At 35.1% G+C, this 18573-nt stretch overlaps 1 protein-coding gene and 1 pseudogene across 2 annotated transcripts; one reads left to right on the top strand and one right to left on the bottom strand.

The window, feature by feature from the left end:
- Positions 1-1654: 1654 nt before the first annotated feature.
- Positions 1655-3462, bottom strand: LOC121752597 (annotated as a pseudogene).
- Positions 3463-13692: 10230 nt separating this feature from the next.
- Positions 13693-17013, top strand: LOC121750541 (very-long-chain aldehyde decarbonylase CER3-like). 2 transcript variants are annotated; one of them, XM_042145090.1, is made up of 10 exons: positions 13693-13859; positions 13956-14203; positions 14335-14567; positions 14657-14876; positions 15256-15640; positions 15713-15835; positions 15906-16112; positions 16229-16339; positions 16421-16594; positions 16681-17013. In XM_042145090.1, the coding sequence occupies exons 1-10, from the start codon at positions 13809-13811 to the stop codon at positions 16849-16851; spliced, it is 1923 nt and encodes a 640-aa protein (XP_042001024.1). In that variant the 5' UTR covers positions 13693-13808; the 3' UTR covers positions 16852-17013. The 2 variants fall into 2 exon arrangements, with proteins under 2 accessions (XP_042001024.1, XP_042001025.1); XM_042145091.1 differs by having other exon boundaries at positions 13696-13859; positions 15728-15835.
- Positions 17014-18573: the final 1560 nt, after the last annotated feature.

The raw sequence follows: 18573 nt of genomic DNA, 5'->3' as shown, positions 1-18573 counted from the left end.
GTGTTATATAAAATGAGACATATTAAAAAGGAAAATGTGTCACTTAGAATTGGACGGAGGGAGTATCATCGACCTTAGATATTAAGGAATTAGGATATTAATTCTACTATGTACTATGCTAAGTGCTAACCAACACAACACCTCGTGATGCGCTGTTTTGCAGTTAATTATAAACTGAAAGCATTTACAATTTCAAAAATGATTGACAAAAAAAGCTAAAAACGAAACAAATGGAACCGTAGTCGTCTTGGTAGCTGAGCTGACATTTGTATATACTAGTGGAGTATCATATTTGGTGAGGAATTAGTATATGTCAGTTACAACTCCTTATAACACGTTCACACCCAATTTTTTCTTGTGAATTCTATTGAAAAATAAAAAAGTTAAGAGATTTTTTTCTTTTTTCTTGTACTCTGACACATTTTTTAGGATATTCTTGACACATTTCTTAAAATAAAAATATTATATATTATTATATTTTTTCTACATTGTCTTGCTTTACTTAATTTATAAAATAACATTATATAAAATCTCATGTCAAATAAAAAATACTTTATTTAAAATGGAATGAAGGAGTAGAAACTAGTTTGATGAACATACCAAAATGAAAATATAAGAACATTTTGTCGAGTAATGACATAAATTTTAGTTACTCCATAAAATATCAATAATTTAGGTGCACTTATACTCCATAAAATATCAATAATTTAGGTGCACTTATAGTTTTATTATGCTAATTTAGGATGTCCACAAATATACTATCATTTCTACAAATAGAAAGTTTCATTAATACTTTACTACTTTTTTCTTTCTCATTCTCTATCTTTCCTTATGAAGTAACAAAATGAACTTTGATTAAATTGAATTCGTCTACTTGTTCTTTACTTATAAATAACATACAATGTCTACTGTTACTGACACTACAACAAATCAATTTATTAAAGACACAAAATTAGGGACGCAATTAGTTGCGTTGGAAAATTTTGAAAATTTATAAATTTGGAGACGCAAATAAAAAAGGTCCTTAAATTAGAGACACATTAAAAATTGTGTCCCAGGATAACTTAAATCAAATCCCAGAATAACTTAAGCTAAAGACACATTATAGATTGCGTCCTAAAATGACTTAAATTAGAGGCGAATTGAAAATTGTCCCAAAATTCAAAAGAAATTAAAATAGGGAATAAAACAATAAAATGCATAAATGGGTCAAAATCGAATAAAACAATATAATTGATTTCATGAGATGAATTAGGTTCAATTCGTAAAATCAGGTTCAATCAGGTCGCCTTTTCCCTGTTAGAGGAATACTACTGATTTCTCCTCGTCGCATCTCCTGTCAGTTTACGCCTGAATCCAATAAAAAATATCGACGAATTCATTACGTTGCACTTTGCAGCTCTAAAAGGTAAGTTATTTTGTAGGCTTTAATACTGTGAAAGACTTTGGTAATATTGTTATATATGCTCCATTGTTTGACATGATAGGGAGCTTATGTAATTATTTATAAACTAAGTTTGGTGATTTAGCCAATCATACTGATATGCCTGAGGTTGCTGCTGGAGGCCTTGTTTTAAAAATTCATTTTTTTAAAATCTATCTTTCTTATGTGTTCATAAATAAGTTGAGTGCCCTTGATTTTATTTTTTCAAGTCTAAAGCTAAAATTCATCTTCATAGAATTAACAGAAATCTTATTCATAATATTTCTGGTGGTGTAAAGTTTTTACTGTGTTATCAGTCATCACATTTCTATGCTCTGTAATACTATTGTTTTGTTGTTTTAATGTATTTGTTTAAATTATGTGAACTTGGATTGGAAAATTGTAAATTAAGATGTTGTGTGTATATAGTTTACTTTTGCTTTGCCCCATAGCACCACATACAATCCAATTATCACCGCCAATCCACCAGTCAGGCTGTGTCACCAAGGAAAGAAATGAATCTAATAAACACAAGCAAAAAGTAATTAAAAACAAGTAAATAAAATAGTATAGTGAAGTTGTACCTTCCCATGTACAACTCTTCATGCATGAAAATGCAGGCAAAGATTGTGACTATGGCTGTACAAAGAGGATTGAACATGGCTGAAAAGAGGGGCCCTCTCCTGCCTATGCACCATGTTTGACTAAAAAAGGTCAATGCTGACACCGCAGCCTATATATATAACATAGTTTGTTCACCAATATTATACTCCCTCCGTCCCGCACTACTCGCACATTTCCTTTTGGGCACGGAGATTAAGGAATGAGTGATAGACAAAGTCAACAATTACGGCTGTAGCTATAAATTGTTACTAAAAATGGAAAGAGTGCAAATAACTTGGGACGCCCATAAAGGAAATAAATGCAAGTAGTGCGAGACGGAGGGAGTATAATGATAAAAATAAAATAGAGAGAAATCACAATCACAATCACTTACTGCGTAGAAGCAGCTAAAGATTTGTAAAGAGGAGGTGAATTTCCACGTGTTCAAATCGGGCTCGATGATGAATGTCAAGATGGCAGATTGGACGGCTGCGATGAAGCACATCCATGCCGTTAATGAGAGATGATCTGGGTAGTAAGATGTTACATGCACCTGCAAGATGAGCCAAAGGGACCAGCAAGTTGTGCTTGCAAGAAGAAATAGGCAGCCTATCAACCATCTGTCTTCTTCTCCAACTAGGTGTAACACAATTGAATTTCTTGGCAACAACTCCATGTTCAATAATTTTGAACCTTTTAATAGTGCTAGACATGTTCCCATAATCTTACCCAAACTTCTCACGTTTCCAAGATCTACTTTTTCCAACCTATATATACATATAAATATAATTGTTAAGTAATATGCTAAAATTTAAGATTAAAATAGTTGAAATTTGTATTTTTTTATTGAGTAGTATTATATTTATACCCCAAGAAATAAGCTATAGTAAAGGTTATGGCTGGAACCAAATTGCCAAGAGCTGCTGAGGATGAAGCTACCATCCCTCGAAATATACATTCTGATTCATTGTCACACTGCCAAATGGAGTACAAAAATAAGGAAAAAATGAATATAATTAGTGCTATTGATGTGTAGTTTCTTGAATCACAAAATAGTTTATAGTGCTATACAACATTGAAAGATACTAATATACAAACTTAGTGGTGAGGTATTAACCCAATTAAATACAGCAAAGATATCAAGAAGAAGCTCTTCCAGTTCATAGCACACGCATTTGTTCGTCGCCTCCTGCGCGCCAACGAAATTCAAATGAATTTAAATTGTTCAATAATTAAGAAAATTGATGATATAGAGCTTACCTTGAGAAAAAAGCAAAAGGAGCAATAAGCAAGAAAGCAGTGAATTGTCTGTAAACAACAAAAACTCTAGAGCTAAAATCCTGCAAAAGAGCTGCTCTTCCACTAAGAGTAACTCCTGCATATAGAAATTGACATCCTACCATAACAATTATGGGCTTATACTTCTCACAACCCATTTTTTATATGTCCTATATATTCCTAATAATATCAACTACTCACCATCGTTTATATATAGTAGAGAAGCAATGGATCCAGCTATATAAATATTAGTAATAAATTTAATTAATTAATTAAGAGAGACAGAACCGTGGTCGTCTTGGTCTCTGACATTTGTATGATTGTATTGTATATATATAATCCTAGGTGAGATGAAATAATTGAGGATCTTCTATCATGCAAATCAACACAACACCTCCTGATGTGCTGTTTTTGTACAATTTTATTTTTGTTTTGTATTTATTTGAAAATACAATCAAAATCTATTATATGTAGTTAGTAAATTTATTTATAATCTGAAAGCATTAATTATAAAGTAAGAATGATTGACAAAAAAAGCTAAAAATTCAAACAAATAGGAGTATATCTTAATTACTTCAATTGTCCATGAAATATACTCCATATAGCGTTGCTATAAATAGAATTAAATAGCAAAGAAGTACTAAAAGACAAGGTGTGTGGGATGCATCATAGAGGCCAGGGGCGGACGCAGAAAAAATTAGCTGTAGGGGCTGGGCTCCACTATATATATACTTCCTACGTCCCATATAAATAAGTCATTTATGATTGACAAGGGTTTTAAATCGTAATTAATAAAGTAAGAGACAGAGAGAAAAAATAGTTGAAACTGTGTCATAGATAGTTGAACCTATAAATAATAAAGTAAAAGAGAAGGAGAAAAAAAAATCGTCAATCGCAATCCTAACCACTACGGTATAAAAAATGCATATATATTTACAAACTAGTCCAAAATATATCTAATAAAGATAACAAAAAGACTATATCATTAACTAAAAAAATAAAACTCAACTTCAAAATAACCATTGTTATAATTATTTTACAAGCTTGCAACTATTTTCTCAAAATTTTAAAAATAAGAGATGGAATACAAAATTAACAAGTTTAATAAATTCTTTACCCCACAATTTGTGTAGAATTTGAAATTTAATTCTCTAATGTCTCAAAAGGCTAAAACCCTCCTTTTCACCGTTTTGTATGCCGCTCCTCTAAACCCTTTGCTTTTTTTTAAAATTGCAATATACAAGTAGAGTACTTAAATTTTATTAAGAAGACAAATTTAATTGAAAAAAAGAATGAAATTGATAGCACTTTATAAGTTTGAAGTCTCTTTTCAAAAAGTAAAATACGTGTCAAAGTTATTAATGTGGGTCAATTTGACTTTTTTTTTTATATTAGTTAATTTAATTTTAAGTTACTCATCTTCTTCCTCACATCCAGCAGCGCTGTTATACGTTTTCTCTGCAATTTTTCACTTTTTCCTTCTTTAAATTTTCGGCCCCTTACAATCATTCGTTCTAAGAGAATTTGTTCTTTAGTAGCATTATTCGGTAAGGGCTTAACATCAATTTCTAAAATTTTGAAAAATTTAGAAGTAGAAAATTACAAAAAATGAAAATTGGGTAAGGGCTTATGCCCTACCCTCTCACCATGTGCGTCCGCCCCTGATAGAGGCTGAGTCGATTTCATGTGCATCCATAGATATTCAAGGAAAAGCTCCATCACAATCGCCGCTTTAACAGATATTTGTGACTCATCTCTAGAGGTGTGCATTCGGGTTTCGGTTCGATTTTTTGCCCAAACCGAACCGAAACCGAAAAACCGAATTTACTTGAAAATCAAAACCGAAACCGAAAACTGAAAAACCAAAATTGTATAAGATTTCAAAAAACTAAAAAACCGAAAATCCGAAAAAAAAACAAGAAAGCATAAAACCATAATATAATTAATATACATCCACAACAAATACAAATATTTTAGGCAAAAACATAAAAAAAAAAGAGTTTGATGATATTTAATAACTAATAAATTTACAACAAATTATAACAATGTAAATCTAGTCCAAGCCTTCTTGACTTCTTCTCCAAATACTAAGGGATGAACTTTGGTCATATCTTTTGCCCATGGTTTTTCCTCATAAGTTTGAACAACCTTTGTAAAATCTGAAATACAAAATGATCAGTTATTAAGAATGAAGCAGAAAATTTATGAATGTCCAATAAAATGCTAATGAACAGTTGTGGCATTGAGAAAATTGGAATAACAAAAAATTTTAAATCTAAGGGCATGGAGCCATGGAGGACGGCAGATCTGGAATTATTAGTGCAATCCAATATTTTTCTTCAATTATTTCAAGTTCCTGAAAAAAGAACATATCCATAAACTCATTATATCAAGAATAATACTAACTTGCACACTAATGCCTAAACACAAACACTTCGGAAATATTATAAATTTGAACAATAATTTGAGAGTTAGTGATGGAAAATATATGAGTTTGAGTTATTACCCTCTTCTGGAGGCGTGGATGGCTGGAGCACGGCTGAAAGCGACGGGCTGCATTGCTGGAGGGCGGAGGGCGGATGGCTGGAGCACGGCCGGCGGCGACGAGCTGGAGGCTTAGAGTTTGGGAGATTTAGGGTTAGATTGAGAATGGAGGCAGAGAGCGTGGAGAATGGAGGCGAAATTCTTTAGGGTTAGAGATTTTAGTGTATTAAATAATATAATATATATAATATTTTAGTATATTTTGATTTTTCAGGTTTTTTTCCGTCCGAATCGAACTGAACCGAAAAACTGAAATTTTTTTTATTTTCAAAACCGAACCGAATTTCAATTTTTCGGTTTGGTTCGGTTCGGATATTCAGTTTCCGGTTTTTTTTGCTAACCCCTACTCATCTCTCATTATATTATTTTTACTTGTACCTTTTTAATTACTACTACTATATGATTCTACAAAAATCTACTCGACGAGACCAATTCTCATTTTTCATACATCTACATATAAAAGGATTATACTTATAATTAAATATCAGAAGCAGGTCCAAGTTAATAAAAATTAAACGTGAGAAGGCCGGATGAATTCTTATTTTTCCCACATATATGGTGGAATACGAAAGTAAAATTGTGAATTTTTTATATCATAGATTAAATAATATAATGCGCTTAAATTATAAATAAACTATACTCCTTTATTAAATCAAATTAAATTTTGACGTCGAAGATTGAATATTGTACCGAGAATCGAAAATCCTCTATATTTTATGTTATCTTTGCTACTTGGACTTGTGCATGCATGACTTAACTCAGATGGTTGCAATTTGTAACTTGAACTGGCTGAAACAATTTTCAGGCTGTCACCCACATTGAATACATAATACTAGTAGATCTAGGAATTTTTTTGGGTATAATAAATACTCCAATTGAAATATTACTAGGAGTACCTTTTAGAACACTAGTTGACATTGACAATTCAACAACATTCCTTGATTTTTAGGAATGTTAAAATTCATAATAATTTGTTCACAATAGAATAATTAATGATGATTTACAGCACAGGATTCTTTCTGGTAATTTAAAATGATTAATTTCCATGGATATTTATTCATTATACTCCACAATGCCAAGCTAGGCTGGATTACTGGATGAGAAGAAGCATGGAGTTGAAGATTGGGCAGTTGGGCTTCATTAATGGCAAAACCCAATAACTGAAGTGTACATGTTATGCCCAAACCCAAAGGCAGATTCATTACTTCCTCAACCTATGTTCCTCTATCACACATTGGCAGACAAAGAGCGGCGGCGAGGAGCGGCCACGGCGGCCGGGGTAGATACTGGCTCCAGCACTACCAAGCCCCACCAAGGTAGATACTGGCTCCAGCACTAGCACTACCAAGCCCCTGGTGGAGCGGCGGCTTAGCCTTTGCTAGATCAGTCACTGGTGTTGGCAATAGAGACGTGTGCATCAGTGAAAATTAACACGTTTTTGGTTTTCAAAATAATTAGAAAAATCATTCATTATAAAAAATGTTAATAAACAAATTATTTTAATTACTTTAAATTTTCTCATGCTGTATTTCAACATGCAAGAAAACATAAGCACCATTTACAAGTGGTGAATAATATATTTTGTTTGTATATTGTCGTGTTATTGTTAATTTGATGCTTGGACCACATGATTTGGTATGAATCAATATTTGATTGAAGTAGCAAAGTCAACCAAAAATAACTATATGGGGCCTCGCTTGGTAACAAGTCATATAAAAAATGCTTTATTGATCTTGTTGTTGTGTTTAGCATTTTAAGGTAAATCAAAAGGAATGGTAAGGAACAATGGTTTTCCTCGTCCTTTATTAAGTACGCTTTTGTATTATTAACTTACTTTATTTACTAAAACATTAGCATAGCACAATTGCAATGCACCAACTAAGTAGTTCAATTATTAACTTTAATACTAATAAATAATTGAACTTTGCTCTAAAAAGAAACAAAAGTCAGAGAAGATCTCACCTTAAGTAATCTTATTTTACTAGTAAGTAGTATAAAGTTATGGTCATAAATTAAACACTAATTATCAAATTTTAAATATAATAGGCCGCGTTTGAGCATTAAATGTATTGTTACCGAAAGCTGGCACGTTTGGGCTGCACATGAATTTGTAATTCAATATCTCATTTATATTTTCATCACACATCTTGGTCTTCCATACGCGGTTTTTTAAAACCGGATCATTTATTATTTAATACTACTCCGTATAGTATAATATCTCTATAATTAGCAGTAGGAAAGAGTTATTACATAAAATATTTTAGTACTATATAGAACTATTAATTAATTTGTTGTATTATTGTTATAGTTATTTGAGAACTATATAGAACTATTAACTTGTTGTAGTAATTGTTATAGGAGTAGTTATTTATGGCTGGCCACATTAACATATTGTTGCCACTAAGCACTACTTTATAAAATGAAATTTGGAGAGAAAGTATAGTGCACTAGAAATTATCCAATGAATCTCTACAAAATTGGATATTTACAAAATAGCCATATAGACTTCAAATTGTCTCATGCTTTATCATCAAAATACATATAAATTGTGGACAACCATTTTTCTCATATAAGGAGAGAGATGACCAGCCATAGATAGACTAGCTGTCTGATTAAGGGTAGCTATACCTACTGCTGAGAAATTAAATGTTCAAGAAAAAGCGAAAAAAAAATCCTTTGAAAAATGAATATATAAAATCAAATTATGACGCTATAATAGGGCTGCTCACACAATTTTTTTTTATTAATTTTACATACTTAAACCGTCAAATATGGTAAAAGCTTATTAAGTTATGCATGTATTATTGTTAAATAAATATAGCATATTTTACAATTTTAATTTTATTTTGTAAAATTAAATTTAAAAATGTTAAAAAAATTTCCTTATGTAAACCACCATATTAATACTGCTTATTTGGTTAACTATTTTAACAACACCTTTTAAAAATAATAGTGTGAGATTAATGCATTGATTTTAAATACTTACATTAATATAGTTTATGTTGATTTAACAATATAAGGACGGTTTAGGTTAATTCAATTAGAGCATCTCCATCCGTGCTCTTGCCAACGAGCATGGATGTAGGCCCGGACCCACTTTTACTCCATGTTCTTAGGCAAGAGCACAACACCCGCATCCGTGCTCTTCCGCAAGGACGAGCACAAGGGTCCCACCATTCTATTATTCAATTTAAATAAAAACATTTCCACAATATTAAAATGCATTAAAATTACCCGGAATACTATTACAAATTATAAAAAAATAAAAATTACATAATTAAAATTCTAAAAATTAAAAATTACATAATTAAAATCCTAAAAATTACATAAATAAACTCTTAAAAATAAAAATTACATAATTAAACTCCTAAAAAATAAAAATTACATAATTAAAGGCTAAAAATACTCATGTTGAAGACTATTCATCCGACTCTACCCCCAATGTTTTTTGGAGCTCCCGTATCATTGCCACATGCGATCGAAGTTACTCGGGGGTCATAGTTGACCTATCGGTCAAATTGAGTTGGGCCAAAACCCCCCACAACGAGTTGGTGGGGGTTGAGGTGGTACAAAGGGAGCGGGAGCGGGATCGGGGGCGGATGGAGTCGCGGCGCGACGGCGGTTGGCTGTCGACTTCTTCCTTCCTTGCGGCCAGCGTTGGGAACTACTAGGGCCGGCATCGGGGATACCCAAGTTAGCTCCGGCGAGCTGGATGGACACCTCATCGGAGCCGGCGTCGGATAGGGATACCGATCTCGACCGTTTGCTGGAGGAGCTAGAGGAGGATGATACGCCTCCCCTACACTTCGGATGCACACGCACCTCCTGCCAAACATTGATGTACTTGAACGGTTTGCAGTGTTGGGATTGGTAGGTCGCCAACGCGGCACTGATGATGTCGACCTCGCTTCTGCCGCCGACCGCTCTTCTTGGAGGTAATATCCCTGGAACTTTTGGATTTCTTCGTTGGCTCTGTATATGGCATTGCGCACCATACTCTCGTTGTGCTCGATTGTTCCAGCTGTCCGGTTTTGATTGTATCGGTGACAGACGCGCCACCAAAAATGGTCCCTGGATTGGTTCGTGCCAATCTCCGGATCTTCGGAGATAGACAAAAACGCTTTGAATAATTGATCCATCTCCCCCGGAGTGTATGGGGTGCGGACACCACGAGTAGGAAGATGAGGAGTTTGAGAGGTGCCGCTCCCTCCTGCTCTAGGTTCGGGTGTCCACCCGTATTGCCCATCGAGGGCATCTTGGTCGTCCACCGGGTAAGGCGGATAGCCACCCGGAGCTTGCGAACTTTGAGTTTGAGGAGGGGCCGAAAATTCCGTTTCCGGAGTAGGAAATGGTTGCGAGCCGAACCATTCGTGGTTCCAACCGCAGGAGTCGGAGGGGTGATCGCCGGAGCCGGACATTTTTTTGTTGTAAGAGTGAAAGAAAGATTGAGAATTGTAAGAATGGAAATGAGATAATTTAGATGAGAATTGTGTAGTATGGTGTGAAATTTTTTGTGTGGAAGTGGGGGTATTTATAGATGAAAATGTGATTTTTTGGGGAAAAATTGAAAAATAAATTAAAAATGGGGAGAAAATGGATATAATTTTTTGGGACGTTGGAATTTTTTTTATTTTTAATCGGATTTTTTAATTAAAATCTGATTTTTTTAAAAAAAGGAAATTCCAACGACATTGCCGTTGGCCAATCAGGCGTTGACACGAGTGTTGCTCGCTGGCACGGACGTGCTCGATGCATCGAGCAGCGCCGCGCCAGCGGCAAGAGCGCAGCGGCGAGCAGCGGTGCGCCGCGCAGCTGGCACGGACGGACGGCGCGGTGTCACCGCTGCGAATGCTCTTACCGCCGAATGTTTCTCTCTCCTTCTCACCCAACCTATATATCTCTCTCGGACTCTCACTATCTCTCTTTCGAAAATCATCATCATCTATTTGAAATGTATTTCAACACAAATGAGACATGAATATATATAGTAGTAGTTATTTTGAAGTATGATTCATTGTGTGCTGAAAGTATGCTGAGATATTTACATATTGAGTGAACTGCACAAAAGGGCCTTAACTTTTCACGCTGTAACAGCAGAGGCCCCTAACATTTTAAAATCCCACCATATGGATCTAACAAAATATACAATCACAAATCGTGTTTTTTCGGACCATAACACCCTCAGGGCTTGGAAGGGCAAAATCACCCTTTTGTATGGCTTCCACTGCAGTAGCTGCTGCATGTACGGTGGATGATGTGACAGGAACATCAATTAGTTTATTTGGTAGCAACGGCTAATACCTTTTTCCTTATTGTCACATTCTTTTCATACATTTTTTCCTTACTGTCACATTCTTTTCATATCTTTTTCCTTACTGTCACATTCTCTCTCTCTCTAAATTTGAATATGTGTTGCAAGCTGTAAATGAATGTAGAGCCCCTTTATTTTGTACTGTTCCTCACTGCAACAACCTTCTCCTACTTCTTCAATCTCAAAATTTAATTTTTTAAATAATTAATTATTGATGTTCAGCAGCAACATTTCTGTTTCCTTATAACCTCCATTCAAATTCCCCCATGGATTAACACTAATTTTTACATCTCAATCTCTCTTTCTAACTGAGTCGCATTGTAGCTCAAAACCCACTCCCAAGATTCAATTTTGTTCCACATTGCTCCACAGCAGAAATCCAATTCGGTAGCAATGGCACCGTGGTGGGGGAAGGAATCCCACATAGGCACACCAATGGTGGTGAAGATGGAGAACCCCAACAACTGGTCAATGGTGGAGATAGAATCCCCTTCCGACGAGGAATTCCTGAACGACGCCGTCTCTGATTAATGATGTTAAAAGTGACTTTTTATTGCCTAACTCTGATTAATATAATGATTAGGTTAAGATTGGTGGGTGTAATTATATTACAATCCCCAATTTCTTAAAAGTTATCTCTTATATTGACAATTTGGGAGAGAGAATATATTATACTACTATCAAATAAACTTTTATTTGATAGAAAAAGTCACCAATCTAATAAAAGACAGAGAGAGAATGTGCATTGGAAGAAAAGATACCCCATTGACAGAATAGAATGACAGCGCACACAGCAGACAACATAGAGTGTCGGAAATGGTAGGTAAAGAGACTAAACTGCCCTTCTGCCCATTTGGGCATTTTCGTCCGGAAAATGACAAAATATGCAAGGTTTGTGATTGTATTTTTTGTTAGATCCATGTGGTGAGATTTTTAAATGTTAGGGGTCTCTGATGTTACACAGCGAAAAATTAGGGCCCTTTTATGCAGTTTACTCTTACATATTCCATTTTCTATGTAAATTTATTGATGTGAAAGTATAATTCAGATTTAATTTGTATTCTAGTAGTATTTTTATAGAAGTAAAACGTTCAAATTATCGAGAGCAATAATAAGCAAAGGTTCAACAGAGCATCAAATAAGACTCTTTAATTCGATACTATATAGTAAAAGAAAATCATTCAAGTAAGAAAATTATACTACTCCCTATTTACTAAAGTTTCGAGATATTTTATGTGAGACGAACTAGACACATTCAAATTTCATATTCGAAAACGAACTATTAGTACGATATATTTCAACATAATAATACACAATAATATGAATTATACTTCGGCACAACTCAAATTTCATAAATGCTCTCAACCTCTCTGATGAAATATTGCAATGTTGCCATATATCACAATCAAGACTGTCTGAAAGAATATTAACACTCCTAAAAGCCAAACATAGGTAAGAAGAAAAAAAAGCTAGATTTTGTCGATTTCATAAATGCTCTCAACCTAACGAAATATTGCAATGTTGGCATATATCACAATCAAGACTGTCTGAAAGAATATTAACACTCCTAAAAGCCAAACATAGGTAAGAAGAAAAAAAAGCTAGATTTCGACAACAACGTTGCTATAACCAGATTTAAGACAATACGCACGGCCATGTGCCGTGTTTGGCTATGATCAAATCAAGCTAGTGTGCTAGGTAGCTCAATACATATATTTCAGTCCAACAATGTAATAATTAGCCACACACATACATATATAATAAGTAATTTAAATTGGTATTAAATGTATTGATACATGTCCATCTATATTTTTCATATAAATCACCAAGCACTAGACCGCCGAACCTAACTCTCCTCAACTACCTACACCTAAATGCGACTGTATGTCTTGACTCTTTACTACACTTCTCTCCCAACCCATTCTTGCCCTAATTAGTAAAGTAGTCCATAAATTCACTGCAACATCAAGAATTTCTTTGCGTGTTGAAATTCTTGATATCTAATCAAGATTGATAACCGCTAAGGACAATGATTGATGGAGACAAATAATTAGGAGCCCTTTTAACATTAATGACTAGTGATTATCTTAATTAACTACTTATTTAATTCCCCAATCCTCACCTGCAAAAAAAATCTATATAACTTAGACCTGCCCAAGGTTACCGAACTTGCGGTTAAAACCGAAACCGTGAGAATTTACTTGAACCAAAACCGTAGATTTTTGAACCGTGGTTCGGTTCACGTTCAAAAAATTTCGAATCGAGATCGTGCCGGAACTGCGAAAAACTGCCGGAAAACCGTGAAACCAAGCCGGAACCGCAAAAAACCGACGGTTTGGAACCGTGAAAAACCGTAAAAAACCGGCGGAAAACCGCCGGTTCGGAACCGAAACCGAAACCATAACCGCGAAACACCCTCGCGGTTCGGTTCCGGTTCGACAATTTCCAAAACCGGAACCGGCGGTTCCGAACCGTAACCGCCGGTTCCGGAACCGTGGACACCTCTAATATAACTTGCTCACTGTAGAGGAATAAATGCTTCTCTATATACATACTATTTCTCCTCACCACTTTCAAAAATTCTTCTTTCTTTTCTCAAAGCATTCTTCAAAGATTTTGTGTTAGTTTTTAGACAACATTCTTAAAGAGATGGATGCACCTTTCTATGCTTGGCCATGGGAGTTCTTGGGCAGTTACAAGGTAATACTACTAAATTTCTTTGGATTTTTCTGCTGGGATTTCATGATAAACTAAGCACTAATTTGTCCTTTTTTGGGGGTTTTTTTGTAACTGTAGTATGCTCTTTATGTGATTTTTCTTGCAAAAGACATGTACACAAGATTCCAACAAGATAGGATCAAAGATTCTTGGACTCTTGATACCTTAAAAGATTCTTGGATTCTTCACATCCTCATCTTGTCCATGCTTAGGCTTATTATGTACCAATCATGGACTTCTTACAGCAACATGCTGTTTCTGACTCGAAATAGCCGTATTATAAAGAAGGGAGTTGATTTCAAGCAGATTGACAAAGAATGGCACTGGTCAGGCCTTTTCTTCAAGATACCTCTTTTTTTATTTCAAGATGCCTCTTTTTTCTATATAAAGATACCTCTTTTTTATTTCAAGATACCTTTTTTTTCACCCAAGTTTTAATTTTTTTTGTATTAACCAGGGATAATTTTATTTTACTACAAGCTATGGTAGCAAATTTGGTGATATCCATGTTTCCAACAATAGGAGAACATCATGTTTGGAACAAAAGTGGGTTCATAACAACCATACTATTTCACATAGCAATTTCAGAGCCAGTTTTCTACACCATACACAAATGCTTCCATGGAGACTATCTCTTCTCTCACTACCACTTTCTCCACCACTCTTCTGCTGTGCCACAAGCCTACACTGGTAAATATTTATGGTAAAATTTAGATTTTTTTTAACCAAAATTTGTTCATTTTAAGAATTTTATCTAATTAACATGATGTTTGTTCTAGCTGGACATGCCACATTCTTGGAGCATCTGCTGCTGATGATGGTGATCGGGATACCGATAATCGGGACATTCTTGATTGGATATGGATCTCTGAGTTTGATCTATTGCTATGTTTTAACTTTTGATTTTCTGAGATGTTTAGGCCATTCAAATGTGGAAATCATTCCTTATCAGACCTTTGAAGCCATCCCATTTCTCAAATATATCATCCTTACTCCAACGTAAGACCATACTTTCAATTTAATTCCTCAACTTTGGTTGTGTTGAACTTTGTTTTAGTGGGCAAGTTGCGTACTATTCTCTTTTGTTTTTATCTTCTAATCTAGAGGTTAAGGCTTTGGTGTTAAGATAACAGAGTTTAGTGTCATTTTCTTGTTGGGGCAAGTGGTTAGATGCATTTAATGAAGGACCCTCAGCTAATCTTTTTGTAGAAACCAATGTCAGTGATTCCCTTTTGGTCTCATTTTCAATTGGTTAGACTCCAATAAATGTCATAAAGTTTCCACACTTTTTCAATAATGTAGGGAAGGTAGATGTATTTACTTATTTTGGTGTTTTCCCTTTTCAATTTACATGTGCAAATTTTACAAACAACTGCAGGTATCACAGCCTCCATCATGCTGAGATGGGCACAAACTATTGCCTCTTCATGCCACTATTTGATGCATTAGGCAACACCTTGAACAGGAAATCATGGAAAATGCACAAGAGAAACTATCTGAATTCAGGGAAAAATGGGAGGGTGCCCGATTTCGTGTTCCTAGCACACGCAGTGGACATGTCTTCCTCTCTGCACGCCCCCTTTGTGAACAGATCAGCAGCATCCATGCCTTACTACACAAGATTCTATACAATCCCATTCCTGCCTGTAGCATTCTTGGTGATGCTTGCAATGTGGGTCAAGTCTAGAACATTCTTGATCTCCTTCTACCACATCCGCGGCCGCCTCCACCAGACCTGGGCTGTACCGCGCTTTGGCTTCCAGGTCCACTCTCTCTTCAAACAACTTGATCAACAATCTATATATATGTTATGTGATGTGTTGATTTTGATGCAGTTGTTTTTGCTGCAGTATTTCTTGCCGTTTGCTGCGAAAGGGATCAATAAGCACATCGAAGAGGCGATTCTCAGAGCAAACAGATTGGGAGTTAAAGTGATCAGCCTTGCTGCCTTGAATAAGGTCCTTCAATGTCTCTTAGTTCCATGATGTAATAGCGGATTGCTAACATTGATTGCAAATTTATATGCAGAATGAGGCTTTGAATGGAGGCGGGACGCTGTTTGTGAACAAGCATCCGAACCTCAGGGTCCGAGTGGTTCATGGGAACACGCTAACAGCAGCCGTGATCCTGAATGAGATCCCCGAGCATGCCTCTGAGGTTTTCTTGACAGGAGCCACTTCTAAGCTGGGGAGAGCCATTGCTCTGTACCTCTGCAGGAAGAAGGTCCGAGTTTTGGTAAGGGCGTTCCATTGCAATTTACATCCATCACTAACCTTAATACACACACACATATATATATATATAGAATCATAATATAACAATAACACTACACTATCCCATATCCTTGCTAGATGCTAACTCTTTCGACCGAGAGATTCAAGAACATTCAGGAAGAAGCGCCAGCCGACTGTGCGAAATTCCTAGTCCAGATCACAAAGTACCAAGCTGCACAGAACTGCAAGGTTACATAAATGAGAATTATAAATTTTATGATTAGGAATGGATTTTGGAGATAATAAAGTTGGCAATTTTGTGTAATGCAGACATGGATAGTAGGGAAGTGGATAACGCCAAGGGAGCAAATGTTGGCACCGAGTGGGACCCACTTCCATCAGTTTGTGGTCCCACCGATCCTCCAGTTCCGGAGGGACTGCACCTACGGTGATCTGGCCGCCATGAAGATGCCCGACGACGTGCAAGGCTTTGGATCATGCGAGGTAACCACTAATTTACTACTACTACTACTAATAGTTGAGTCATTTTTTAAAGTTGCGGGATTGACCAGAATTTGACCTGACTGTAGTATACGATGGAGAGAGGAGTGGTCCATGCTTGCCATGCGGGCGGAGTGGTGCATGCGTTGGAAGGGTGGACCCACCATGAGGTGGGAGCGATCGATGTCAACAGAATTGATTTGGTGTGGAAAGCTGCCATCAAACACGGGCTCAAGCCAGTGTCAGCTCATTCAGTTTAGGACCACACACAATCTTCGCCATAATATCTATATCTATATCTATATCTATATTTATTATGTCTTGCTTCAATCGCAATTCAACTGTACTTTCTAGCTTTGCATTCACCAATTCATGTATTGGAATTTTATCTTGCTCAATCATCCAGGAATTAGTTTTGTTTACTGGATTGTATGTTGTTGCAAGTTGCAGCCCAATAGTTTATATTACTACAAACTATAGGCCCCAAATTACTGGATAATTAATATTCAATATTTCGTTTTTTTTAAGAGCTTGAATTAACCCTGAATCCAAAATAACAAACTAGTCTAAAACAGTGTCGAAGGGACACAGTGAAAAGAAAATTGTATAACACAAAAAAAATACTACTACTATGAAAATTACAACCAATTTGTGACCTTTGAGAAAAGCTAACCAATTGTTCATGACAAATGGGCTAACTCCCCAAATTCGGACAAATTTTATTTTAGACCAACGCAGTTTCACATGGACATTTTTGTTTATTCTTTTTTTTTTGTAACTAAATGCAGGGCACAGCCTGAAAACAAACTAAACTACCGAATATAAGAAACACCTATTCAGTTTGATAAAAAATATGAACACTTATAGTAACTTACCGGTTTCAAAATTTAAACAAAAATAAATGTAACGCATATTTTAAACGGATTGGGCCTGTAAAATGAAGCCCACTAAAGCTCCGCCTATTTGATTCTTGTATTGCTGAATCCGAGGATGAAATTGGGCTAGACTGCAGTTCAATTGTTCAATGAATTTGAAAATTAATTAGGATCACTCTATCACTGTAATTAAAATGCAGTTTTTTACATTTCAAATAATTCAAACATACTAGTAGTATTACATTTCATACTCAGGAATTCAAGATTTCGATCTACATATATCTTTAAACATTAGTGCGATATTAATTTTTAATATGCTTTAATATCATTTCGTCACAATTCTCAGTAACAAAATTGTCTAAATATCAGTTTAAACCAATACTGCCGATATTACCCGTTTTCATTCGAAACCGCAACCGTCATCTCTAGCTACCGTTATTCAATTGAATTTCACAAATATCATTGATTTTTTTTTAGTTCACTATCACTATGTAATTGACTACGCATGTGAAGTTGTATATTCTTGGAAAGCCATGCCATGGTTTTGCCATGAGGTGTTGACATTGTGCAAAATAAAACTGAAAATAAATATCATACCAGTAAAGTTTATCAAAATAGAAGTTGTAAAGGGAGGAATCATTGAAATATATATAGAGATTCAGATTTGAGTACATGTTTGTTTGTGCACAATAAGTTAAATATATACCAAACCTTTCCATATTTGTCTGGCCAATTGACCATTTTTTTCTAAAATAATTTGTTACAATAGATAATGAAAATTACCGAGGACTTTGTTCGTACGTTATACTATAAATTATATTATTATATTCCATTCGTTTTTAAAAATAAAGACTTTGGGACAACATGAGTTTTTATGCGAAACTAGTAAAATACTGTGAGAGAAAAAAGAGAAAAATTAATGAAATATTGTTCATGGATAGTGAATCTTATACTATCAGATAGTAGTGTAGTATATATATATATATATGGTGTGAAAAACTTTCTAAAATAAAAGTAGACTAATTTTATGGGACATACTAAAATGACAAAATGAGACTATTTTCTCGGACGAAGAGGTTCCTATTTTTCACCATCCTTTTATTCTCC

Source organism: Salvia splendens, chromosome 10 (assembly GCF_004379255.2).
Source record: "Salvia splendens isolate huo1 chromosome 10, SspV2, whole genome shotgun sequence".
Classification (NCBI taxonomy): domain Eukaryota; kingdom Viridiplantae; phylum Streptophyta; class Magnoliopsida; order Lamiales; family Lamiaceae; genus Salvia; species Salvia splendens.
The sequence above is the reverse complement of the archived record's forward strand: the minus strand, read 5'-3'. Positions and strand labels throughout refer to the sequence as shown.